We start from the raw sequence: 12,744 nt of genomic DNA on the forward strand, positions 1-12,744 counted from the left end.
AAAAAGTTGTTAGGATCTTAACAATGAATAGAAAAATGACAGGTATGTTATTTAAGCGGCTGTAGCAACACATGCTGATGTATAACGCTATATTTTTTGGACCCTGCTACTTACTCTTTAGCCCCAAAGTGTCAACAATGAACTGGACTGTAATGAAACTTCAGTGAAGGGATATATCATCATCAATCACACTTGCAGTAAAATGCTGTGCTTGTTAATGGAGCAGCTCCCTTTTTTCTTTGTTGTTTTGTCTGTCTTCATAATACTGAGCTGCTTTGTTTTCATCCATGGCCGCAGGATTCTTTTGTTTCGTGCCTGATTTTTTTTATTTTTTTTTTCTCCTTGTTGTTTTTTCAGTGCTGCAGGAAATTAAAAGCAACATGTTTCAAGCACCCAAAACTGAGCCAGTGCAGAAGTGTGCCCGGGATCAACCCAAGACTCCACTGGTAGCAGTGGAAATGCAGCCACAGAGAGGTACATCCTGAATTTCAAATCTGGTTTACCAAAGCAGGAATGGATACTGTGATGCTGAATGTTATATGTTATAGAGCATATACTGTCTTTGTTTATGCTGTGTCAGAAGCCTCTTATTTGAAGACTTGGAGTTAGAGTTCCTGTAATTGTAACCTGAAACAGCAACAATACACACTGGTGTCTATTTAGGGTTAGGATTTTTTACCTCTGTAACTCCAGTGACAAAATACTAGGTTTTTTTTTGTAAAATAATGTGAGAGTGAAAAACAACTCAGAACAAGGTTTATTTATCGGGAAAATATATTTTCATGCTGTGTTAGTCCAAAATAACCTAGTATATTTGTGTTTTATTAAGTCTGAAGTCCACTAGTTTTGTGATATTCTGTGTTCATGTCATAGGGTCCAATGAGAAGAGTAATGCATGTAATATCAGCGATGTAAATAAAACTCCCATTGCATAGCGGTTTGCTGGTTTTACTAAGAGTTTTTAATAAGACACTTATTACCTGTACACACTGGGGCTAATCGAGCTTGTAGTAAAACCTGGAATGGGTGAAACTGCTATGCAATATGAATCTTGTTTCCATCCCTGTAGTTTCCCAAAATCAAATGCAGACTCAGTAAACCTGAGTTTAGAAGAGTGTACTGTCATTAAGTTCCCAGCTGGGTTATTTTGTTAATACTCTGTATTCTTAACCTTGCAGCGTAACCTTTACATGTCAAGTTAATAATAGATTTAATACCGCAGACCTCGCAATACCTTAGCAGATGTACAATACTAGTGCTTAGTAAATCTCGTGTGCCCATCATAGTGGTAACAGATTGGCTAGTCCAAACATTTGGCATTACATGCATTTCGCTTCTTTTAGTATTTCTCGGTAGGTGACAGACGCCTGTTTACAACCTGAAGTTTTTGTACAGTGATTTATGTAGAGGCTTTTTTAGGTTGTTTAAATTCATTGCAAGGTTTCTGTATCTTTGGATATTACATAGGTTGTATTCACGAAGACAGCCATGCTTTATACAGTGTAACACTGAAATAGAAATGTAACCTGCTCCAGTATAGCTTAGTGTTTTTAACACTTTGACTTGTTGGAATCCATAATTCCGGCTTATTTTTCTTGTCATTCTCCCGCATTACATTTTCACTTCTTGATGAACTCAGTTGATTCTTCATTCTGGCACGTCTCCTAGGTACAATATCCGCCCCCAGATAAGTTTGGCAGTGTTCAGAGCACAGGGCACACCTTTACACAGCTTTGAAGCTGTTCCTGTACAAGACCCACAATGCCATTTATAGAACTATACCGATTGCAGACCTTTAAACCATTGCTCACCAGTAAGTCTATTGTTGTAGTTGGCTGTGAACTTTGTGTAAAGCTGTCAGTGTGTAGCCAGCTGCTGTTTCATTGTTTGTCATTATATTTTCATCCTAAAATGATCTGTGTGCATATACTAAGCGTTGTGTATAATGTAAGACCAAGTAATAGTCTGGCTTTATTTGAATGCTCAAATATTTACTGGAATGGGATGAAACCTTTGAGATACAGCATGGGATTTGCGAATGACAACCACAGACTTGTTAGCACTTTTAACAGTGAGGAGGCGGTGGTGTGGTCCAGTGATTCAAGAAAAAATGCTTGTAACCAGGAGGTCCCCGGTTCAAATCCAGGCTTACTCACTGTGTGACCTTGTGCTCTGTCTTTCAGGAGAGCTGATGCATAGTTCACACACCCTAGTCTCTGTAGTTCGCCTTGAATAAAGGCATCTGCTAAATAATCAATAATACGTTGCTTAAGTTTTTGGCTTTCACGTTATTCTTGTCTTATCAAAGAGGCTCGATCTACTGGTTCGAGTTCATTTTCGTGAACCTTCACTTGAGAAGTTTTTTCATATATAAAGTGCTACATTTTGCTAGCTGGTTTAGTGGCTGGTTTTAATCGTAGAACTGTATCTTTATTCTGGCACAGTAGTGGGCCCACAAACCTCCTTGGCTTGTCTAACACTGTGGTCCTGTCCAGTTTTAACTCTGTGTTGGGCTTGGTTATTGTGCTTGCCTTGGGGCTCTGCGTACATTTGTTTTTACATGAAAGCATTGAACAAAATTAATACCAAGGCTGAATTTTTTTTTTTTTTTTTTTTTTTTTTTTTTTTTTAAACCCATTGTCTTTAAATTACTGGAATGTCTTGAGCTTGTTCTTGAATATTTGTTAAAGGGGTGCCTGTTTTAGATTTGACATTTTTATTGGATTTTTTTTACGGTACAGAAGATACCTTGTGACAGACTGTGTTGTTACCCTTGTCCCTGGCAACTGCTACTTTTCCTATATGAAAAATAATCTTTTATTAGAAGTGAAAGGATGATGCATTGAATGAAGGTGTCAGATAATTCTGGTGATTTGTATAGACATATCTTTAGCGTTTTTGTGGGGCAGTATTTATTTATTTTTCCTTTTTTATTCATAGCTTTGCTTCGCAGTCCATTCAAACAAATACAGCAGTTTCTTCAACTGCTGTTAAGTTTACAAATCTTCCAAAACAAAGTTGTTGTTGATTTGTGCATGAAACCATAGTCCATGGCTTGAGTTTTAAAATTTTCTGGTTAAGGCGTTGATGTGAGTGGTTTGGCATTGATCTTGAACTTTAGTTTTCTTTCAGGATTAATCTAATATGGAGTCATTTTTAAATAATGTATTTGTTTAGTATTTCGATAAGTTTAACTTTTGTAAACAGATTTTACTGTGGCCTCAATAGCTGAAAGGTATATTGTGTTGGGTTGAAATCTTGTGACTGGCTACTAGGATAGAACAGTGAAATCAGCACAGTACAATCTCGTATCTCTCTCCAATACAAGAAACAGTCGTCGTCCCCCCCCCCCCCCCCCCCCCCCCCCCTCTCTCTCCAAACTTGGAGATGGATCAGCTGACAGCTTCCTGCTGCTTTCTCGAATGGCCCGAGCAGCCTTCAGTGTAAACAGATTATAAGTAGTGCGAAAGAGGTCTCTTCGCTGTCTGATGGGATTGTTGCTGTAATTGCAGCTTCAGCAGAGCCTGTGGAGACCTCCCGCTGGACAGAGGAAGAAATGGAAGTGGCCAAAAAAGGTAGGCTTGTTTCCCTTCAACACAATCACCTGCGCTGGATGTGGCAGCTTGTTTTTTCACTTGATTGTTTAGTACAGCATGTTCCTGGAATTTCCGGTTGAAACCAAAGGGGCACTTTGCAAATAAGGTTTACTCCTGTGTGTGTCTTTTGCCTTTTAACTGGAGCTGTGCTTGCTGTGCTGTGAAGTCTCTGTTGTGCATGCTGCTTGATATACTGGCCCTGTTTGGCCTCTTGGAAATGACAAAGTCGGACAGTTTTGGTTGTGCTGAAAGATTTTCTTATATAATTTATGAAAGCAGTTTGTATTTTTTATTTTATTTTTTTTAACTAAACTTACTCTGACATGCTGTCGGTCTGCCCTTCCCTCCACTCTGCGGATATGAAGAGTTGGGGACTGTAATGTTATGCTGTAGATTTTTTCTTGCTTTTTGTAACTTGCATAGCAACCTTCACACACTTTGTATAGACCAATCTAAAGGTAGCTTTTTCTTGTTTTTTTTACCAGTCCAAGTTTTCACAGCTGAAGTGAAATCAAATTTCTAGTCTTACTGCACTGGAACTTTGGTTTGTGGTTTAAAGAGCTTGCATCCCCCATGAATTAATTTTGTTCAGGGAAATTAATGCAATTGAGCTTAGACTTGCATGCAAACCTGATTTTTATCACATTGCGTCTGTGGCTAAAGTTTAAAGTGCAAACTCTTCATCAGCAGTCTTTGCAGGTCGCTTTATTGATCTGGGCTTAACTACTGGTCTGAAAACTGCCTAAAATCCTTAGGTTCTTTCATTGGAGCCAGGCCACTAACTGAATAGCCAAGATCATCTTTGCAAGGAATTTGGGTGCTGCAGGTTTTATTTAAGAGCCCTTAGTTCTACCTGTAAGTAAAAAGAATGTGAAACATCACAGACGTGGTCTGGTTTATGTTGAGGAGGGGGGCTTTGTTAATGTTACTTTAACAGCACGGGGGGGTCAGAGAAAGGTTAGCATATTCCCCCAGTTGTAATTAATGGTTCTGAGCCAATTATGCAGAAGTAAAGGTTACCAGGATGTTAAGTTGCCACTGTTTATGGTATAGATGCCTCTCTCTGTTAATGGGATGATATTGAGGTGAGGGTGGCTGTAGACCATTTCAATGCAAGTGGAAACCGTGGGAGACCTGTATACATTACCTTTTTAAGTCTGTTGACGTTCTTGCACAAACTGTAGAGGGACTGTGGCACAAACTGTAAATAAAGATGATTTATGATGGAAGAGAAGTCAAAATAAATACGATTTACAGCAGCACTAAAGTCTTTCCTTAACTTTATGCTGGGTTATGTTTTAGTTTTTTAAGTGTAACGTATACACGTACATGCTGCTGTTTAGTACTGTAATGATAAGGACAAACGTGGTTTTCTTTGAATTTATAAATGCTTTTTTTAAGTGAAACACACAGATTACAGACAGATAATAGTGAACAATAATCAATTCAAAACAAGCTGAAAAGATGCATATGCTAGTAATATAATGCTGAATATAGGTTTCACCAAATAGGGAAAATTTGATCCATGAATGTTTATCGAGGCTTGCAAAATAAGCCATGATGAACAATCATTGATTTGTTAATGTATTTGTTGCATTTGCTTTCAGCACTGTCATGAAACTGTTATAGATGGGCTGTGAGAGACGGTTTAGTCGTCGTGTTGAGTGGTGTTATCTTTCCTAGACCCCCAGGCAGGGCTGCAGTGTTGAAAACAATACGCTTATAAAAGAAAGTAAAATAAACACCAGTCATATAGCACGTCCATGGATCTCACTGTTGCCAAGGACTGTGCTCCAGTTCACAGCTCCACATGTTACTTCTTATCCTTCACTCTCAGTAGAGAAGCCATGTGAGAGTTGGGGTCACAGAGTTCTCTGCTGTTAAGCTGCAGCTCAAGTCAAATCCTCAACTTGGGTAGCTGTTGCTAAGCTGCTTCTTAACAGTTTATTGAAACCTTCAAAGCTGGTTTAGGAATGTATGCTGGCAAACCGGGCGAGTTTGAAAGCTGTCTTGGCTAGAGACAGACAGAGGGCTGTGAGTCATGTCCTTTGTCTGCACACAGGTGCTGTCTGAAGGGGGAGTTATCGCAAAGTTTTCTGCCCATTTGCATATTTTTTTTTTTTTTTTTTTTTAATGTAACTTCAGAACTAATAATCTAATGACTTTGCATGGACATTTTTTTGTACGTACTGTGAATCTAGGTCACGAGTGACCTCACATTTTGAAGGAGCTGACCTCTGGATTGACTCTCTGATTGAAATTAACCTGTGCATTGTGCTTCACCCTGCGATTCTGTTCCATCCGAAGAGGAAAAGGGTTAGCACCAGTAATGGATTAGCATGCCTATGACTTGCATTCTGGTTTACCCATACAGTCTCAATATTCAGGGTCTTGGTTTTGCTGTTACTATTTTTATTCGATACTGTTATACACAACTGCATTTACTATTAAGTGTTCTCATTATTTTCCGAGGGTTGTTGGTAAGTTACAAACAGGTTGGTTAATTTAGCTCCATCAAAGCAGCGCTTGACCTACGCATTCCATTTCACAGGATTGGTGGAGCATGGGCGCAACTGGGGATCCATTGCCAAGATGGTGGGCACCAAAAGCGAGGCCCAGTGCAAGAACTTCTACTTCAACTACAAGAGGCGTCACAACCTGGACAACCTGCTGCAGCAGCACAAGCAAGTAAGCTGTCTGAGCCAATTAAAGGTGTTGCTTTTTCTTATTCGCGCCAACTACATTATCACACATCCCTTTCCTTGTGCTGGTTCTTCTTTTGCCCTTGAATTTCAAATTGCGAATGCAATCCTATTGATAAAGTTGCTGCTGCTTCATGGTACCTAATCACTTTAGGCAGCGGAGTTCAAACTCCTTCCCGTGGTCATGCTGCCTTCGGATGTAACCTACCGCAAAAAGGTATCAGAATGCAGCAGTTTATCTCTGCCAGTGATTCACAACTCCGGCCCTTGAGATCCAGCCCAGATATTTATTCCAACCAGGTACCAAATTACTAAATTGATCCCAGTCAATTTGCTAATTTTTAGGATTTGATGGACCTTGAGGAGACCAGAGTTGGGAACCCCAGATCTCTTGTAATATTTGAAATATTTATGTATTTAGCAAAGCAGCGTGCTCAATCCCAAATACAGTAGTTGGGTGCAAAATGCCTGTTGTATAGTTTAGTGAGTGTTTAAGAAAAGTAGTGTGCAGTGGACGCTGGGGTTTGGATGTAGAGGATTCTTGATGCAGTTTCACAACGGGGCTAATGTGTGTGTGTGTGTGTGTGTGTGTGTGTGCTTGCCGCTGCAGGGCTCCAGGAGGTCCCGGGAGGATCGTGATGTGTCTCAGTGTGAAAGCGTGGCCTCCACAGTTTCTGTACTGGAGGAGGATGATGACAACGAGGGCTCCAATGAGGAAGAGAACCCAGAAGACAGTGAAGGTGAGTCATCACAGCCTGGCACTCCGGATGACACGTTTTCACCAGCATGCACCAGCTTAGTTCCTGTGATGCTGTTTGAATCCCTGATCTATGGGTGGTATCAGGCTGTACAAATGCAAGAGCAGTGTACAGTGTGTTTTTTTGTTTTGTTTTAAACAGTACAGTAGCTTGCTTGCTCTGCAGCAGGTCTTGTGTGAGGCATCAACACAGTATTGAATTAGCAGACCTTCCTTGTGACTATAAAAGGAGGTCATTGTGCAGTTGGCACTTGAAGGAATCGTGAACTTTATACTAAACACGTCATTTCTGACACTGAGAAGAAAAAGCAAAGAGCGCCAGTCTCGCACAGTGCACCTTGTTTATGAACTCTGAATAGTCTTTAAAATGTAATCGTATATGATGATAATCTTTAATTATTAATTGGCTGGAAAACAAAGGCATGTTTTGTACCATATTGCAGTAAAAAAAAATAAACCTTGTGTAATGACCTATTGAATAAAGAAGAGAAAGAATGTTCCGTGCAGTAGAATGCATTTATTTCAGGCGTCATTTATGCATCAGTTTCCCTTACATGATATCTTTTTGATACTGTCATTTATTAATTGTTATGAGAACGAATCAGAACGTGGTCATTTTTGCAATACATTTCCAGCAGTGTTTGTTCAAGTATTCAAATATTTGTCCCATCACTACAGCCTCAAACCGTGTTCTCTCTTGTGCCCTCAGGTGCTGAGAACAGTTCAGACACAGAGAGCGCACCGTCCCCTTCCCAAATGGAGACCAGCAAGGCGGGCGAGGGGACGACACAGAACTCTGGCAACAATCTTCCCAACAGTGAGGCCCCCCCTGAACAGGACTCTGCCTCCAAAAGCAGCTCCTCCTCACCCTCTGCGACAGCAGCCTCTAAACCCAGCGAGAGCCAGTGCTGCGAGCTGCAGGTGAAGGAGGAGACCAGCCCAGAGGCAGCAGAGTGCTCCGGGCAGGACAGTGGGGCCCAACCCCCCTTCGAACCCCAAGTGCAGACCAAAGCAGAGCCCATCGATGTGGACTTGAAGCCCACGGCCGACGTGCAGGTGAAAGTGGAGGCCGATACCAAAGACAAGGACTTGGAGAAGCACTGGGAGAAGGGAGAGCTGGAGGAGATGGGGCTCAACTTGTCCCAGCGAGGGCAGAGGCGCCAGTCCCACTCGGACAACGATTCTAGCGCCACCTGCAGTGCAGATGAGGATGTGGATGGGGAGCCAGACAGGCAGAGGTTGGCTTCCTTGTTCATAACATGTTTTTATTTGTTTAAATTGATTCATTAAAAAAATGCTGGTTCAGAGTAAATACATTTTTAGCACTAACACCCTAGCCATGTCAAAAATGTACAGAATATTTGTTTCTTTTTTTTATTTCTGCACATTTCTTTATTTTAAAGGATGTTTCTTAAATGCCACATGTCATCTTTAATTTTTAAAATACTCAGATCAGAAACTTCTAAGAAACTAAGTAAGCAAATGTTTTGGCTAGTGCCTTCAGTGTACTGTTTCAAGTTACTTTGTTTCTTATACGTTTTACCTTACAATTCCACACTGTAGTATTTTTTTTCAAAAAGAAAATGCAGAATGTTAATTCCAAAATGAACATGACCATTTATGTTGCCGTTTGTATTAATATTTTCATTTAAAAGCGTTTGTTACGGCTGTATGAGCATTTGAAAGGAAACGCTAATTCAGTAGACAGTAGTGTCAACACAGCTTGCAGATATATTTTAAATATGTAAAATATATTTCTGAAGCTATATACGACACTACAGCTTTAAACGCAAAGGCATGTGTCCAGGGAGCTACTGAACCCAGCTGCACCTGTGCTGTGTTTTTCAATATTCATAAGTGCAGCTGGATGACATCAGATTAAAAAAAAACAAAAAAACTTTTACTGCTAGTACCAGTTGTAAATGTAATAACACTGACTGTCACTATAGCCAGACTATACACAGTAAAACACACCAAAACCGTTCACTTGTGGAGCTCTAATTGCTAGAAGTGTTTGCCATCAGTTATGTTGCAAGTGTGTGCTCTGTTTCAACATAGATGCAAAGTACACTGACAGTCCTGGGTGTAATATTAATAGTTGCTGTAAAATCCCTTTTAAAAATGGAAAGATGATGTTAGAGTAAGTAGCAGGGATCCGGAAAATAGCCCCCCCTGCGTTGCTACGACTGTTTTAAGTAACGTACCTGTAATTTTTCTTTTCACTGTTAACATCCTCAAAACTCTTTACACTTATTTTAAAGCCTGTTTCAGTGGTCTTTTCAACATGTCTGCTTAGTGTACTCTGGTTTGAGATCAGTCCTGGAGGCGTCATTCTTTTTCCTTCCCGTATTCCTGGAGACGCGCCCCAGTGAAGCCGAGAAGGTGATGAGGGTGTGGTTGCAACTCAGAGACTAAAGGAAGGTTACTGGTGACTCCGCAAAATGTACCATAGCTCCCCTGATACCCCCCCCAAGAGAAATCACTAAGTCTGCTCTAGTGTACTGGGGTTTGAGCTCTGTCCTCCTAAGTCACTCACATCATGGATAGTTTTTGCGGTTACCTGTTTGACAATATGGGCAATAATACTTACGCTATCAGTGCACTAGAGCGGACATTTTGAAAATAGATTTGAAACTGACTTTAAAGTTCTAAGTGTAGAAAGTTGTCAGGATGTTAACAATGAAAAGAAAAATGACAGGCACATTATTTAAACATTTTTAGCAAAACGTGGGGACATATAACACTACATTTCTCAGAACCCCTTTACTTACTCTTTAAAAAGAATTATATTGAGGCCACAGGAAGGCTTTAAACACAGGAGTTTTACAAAGTTCCAAGATGGGATGACTGAACAATAAGCATACAGTTTAGAAAACGGATGTTTCATAGTAAAGTTGCTCTTGGGGACATTGCAGTCAACCTTTAAAAGGCCATTTCCCCCCCCCTCCAGTTATACAACTGATATATAAAGCTTGTTGGCAATTTCCAAACAATAAACAAAAAGAACACCCTTAAACAAAGCTAAAAGTCAGACAACTTGCCAAGTGTGTGAAAAGCTTGAGGGCTCAGAGCCATGTCTTAAGACAGGAGCCAGGCTTCCTTTTGTAATGGAAATTGAACAAAGCACTGCCAAGACATTGTTGCCAATTAAAAAAAAAAAAAAAAAAAGTTTGAGTAAATGGCAGGGCCGTTATTGTAGACCATGCACTGTCGGGTCACTGCTGACTATGAAAACATACGCAATCACTCCCCCACTTGACAATGTCCTGTAAGCCAACTGTTAGTCATTTTTCAAGAGAAAGGGCTTCATGTGGCCTTGTGTACACCAGGAACGAAGTCAAATAGGCAGCTGTTGTTGAAAATTAGGAAACAGAAACAAGGTTGAATTTCCGGTGTCTAACTGAATGAAATATTCTTTGAGAAGTACAGTGCAACCTACATAAGAGTCCTTTTTAATGTCACCTCCACTTATTGTCACCTCTGTGACGTGTAACCAGGTACAGTACTGAAATGTCCCAAATGGAAATGACAAAGCAACACAATGTGTTCCACTTATACAATGTAGTGGGCTGTATCAATCAAGACATTTTATTATTAAATACTATTGTTATCAGTGGATTACTCGGTACAGTACTGTATATAAAGACAAGCAGGAATGTTGTCCAATTGTAGTTGATTATTGGTGAACTCCTGATGAAGTGCATTTAACTTCTGGGTCTCTTTTTGAAGTTTCATTAAAAGGGTTTGACTGTACTGTGTTGTGACTGTCTTCTCAAATCCCTCATGTCTTCCAGGATTTTCACTCTAGACAAGCCGTCCCTGCTCAACCCCGCCGGGTCAGTGCTGGTGAAACAAGGACACATGGACATGCAGCAGCTGCAGCAGCGGGCAGCCATGATCCCCCCCATGGTCAGTCATTATACTGGTCCCCAGTTTCATATCAGATTTGCAAAATCGGAGAAAAGTGGAAGCAGTCAGCAGGGTGAAAATATCGTGTCTTATTTAGACCAACCATCTAACCACGTGAGTTAAATACGTAACCAAGTACAGGATTGTGAATAAAGGATTTGACGATGATATATCATGTTTTAAACAACAAAAATAAATCTATGATTTTGCCCTGATTGGTGTATAACCCCCCCCCCCCCCCCCCCCAATCAAGAATGCTGACAAATTTGTTCCAACTGTAATTTATAGCCAATGTTCACAACTGCATGTAGTATGTAACAGTTTTGTGAGCTGTGCAGATTTCAAACCCTGTATGCCAAATTATGAACTTATTTCAAACAGTCAATTCTGAGTAATACATCAATGACTATTAATCACTTATTAATCGGTGAAGCTCTCAAACCATAATCCAGTAGACATAACATTTAGGAAGAGAGTGGTGGATTCTATGGAATAGCTGATCAGCTAAAACACAAGGAGATTGTTTCACAGACCCTGATTTCAATAGAAATCTTGGACTACCTTACCTAAAGTTAGGTAGTCAGTGGTCGTCAGGGTCTGTTAGAAACATTAGCCCTGTGCTCTTCGTGTGTTTTACTCCTTGGTAATGTGGACTGCTGCCTCCGCTCCTTCTCCCCTGTAGGTGTCAGGCACCTATGGCTCTGCCAGCGTCCAGGCTGGGAACACGATGAGCGGCCTGGCCTTGTTCCAGCGCCACATCAAAGCAGTGCTGGAGTCGTCCCAGCAAGAGGAGCGGCAGAGACATGAGCAGGAGCCCCAGGAGAGGCACAGGGCCAACAGCCCGCGAGTTGGTACCAAGAGCCCCAGCGTCGTGGACCGGGATGGTGAGACGCACAAGCTTCTCCTTAAACTCCATACCAAGTGCTCCAGTCCATTTATTAAGCATTCGCTCAGATGGCTGCCATATAAGGGGATGTGACTTTATCTTTGGTATAGAGTCTGTTTTTGTCTTACAGTTTGGAACCCAGCTTTATTCTTTGTCCTGGTGAACCCTGCCACATATTTAAACCTCTGTTTGAACAATACAGAGCACATGTTTTTTTTTGTTGATGCACAATTGTATTTTACTATTCTTTATGATTTCTTGTCTATGGCTGGTGCTATGGCTATAGAAAGTGTTAACAGATGATCCATCCCACTTTCCTGTGTTGACCATCCTCTTGCCTCGTGTCTTGTTGCAGGTAAACCCTTTGCCTATATGCCTTATGAGATGAAGCTCTCAATGGAGCAGGAAGCCCAGGTCATCAGTACGTCAGCCAGGTCTGCGTCCCCTTACAGGAGCAGGGCCTCCCCGCAGCCTGACGTCAATGCCCCTCGTTACAGCGTGCCACCAGGTAACTACCTCAGGCACAGGTACCCCCTACCCCACGATGTCCGAGCCATTGACACCTCCTCCTTCCCTCAACACACAGGTGCTTTTAAACCCATCTCTTATCTCACTGTAAGCTAGCCTCGTAACTCACTCTGTTGTCTCTTGTGCTGATTCATTGTGTTTTATTTTAGTGGAAGGGTAAAACCAAAGCACAACCCCTTGTTTTGGGGTACGATTTGTAAAGTGGTTGTAGCTCACAGAATAATTTCACGAATCTCACCTGTTGCGTTCTTACATCGTTATGTTGGTCGCAAATGAAACGTATGATGTAGCAAACATGTTTTCCATTTTAAAACTTGATTACTGGCACGACATCAAGTTAGTGACGCAGCAGAGACATGTCAGTAA

General features: G+C 41.1%; 1 protein-coding gene across 6 annotated transcripts in view; it reads left to right on the top strand.

The window, feature by feature from the left end:
• The window catches only part of ncor1 (nuclear receptor corepressor 1), a 58,586-nt gene that overhangs the window by 27,919 nt on the left and 17,923 nt on the right, over positions 1 to 12,744 (top strand). For 2 of the 6 annotated variants that reach the window (XM_041240817.1, XM_041240822.1), the window contains 8 exons: positions 358 to 474; positions 3,513 to 3,575; positions 6,148 to 6,284; positions 6,909 to 7,038; positions 7,765 to 8,293; positions 10,850 to 11,078; positions 11,647 to 11,848; positions 12,206 to 12,436. In XM_041240817.1, coding sequence (XP_041096751.1) covers positions 358 to 474; positions 3,513 to 3,575; positions 6,148 to 6,284; positions 6,909 to 7,038; positions 7,765 to 8,293; positions 10,850 to 11,078; positions 11,647 to 11,848; positions 12,206 to 12,436 — 1,638 coding nt within the window. The remainder of the gene's footprint in view (positions 1 to 357; positions 475 to 3,512; positions 3,576 to 6,147; positions 6,285 to 6,908; positions 7,039 to 7,764; positions 8,294 to 10,849; positions 11,079 to 11,646; positions 11,849 to 12,205; positions 12,437 to 12,744) is intronic. The other 4 variants (XM_041240819.1, XM_041240820.1, XM_041240821.1 and 1 more) reach the window with 4 other exon arrangements.

The sequence above is a fragment of the Polyodon spathula genome, unplaced genomic scaffold (assembly GCF_017654505.1).
Source record: "Polyodon spathula isolate WHYD16114869_AA unplaced genomic scaffold, ASM1765450v1 scaffolds_696, whole genome shotgun sequence".
Classification (NCBI taxonomy): domain Eukaryota; kingdom Metazoa; phylum Chordata; class Actinopteri; order Acipenseriformes; family Polyodontidae; genus Polyodon; species Polyodon spathula.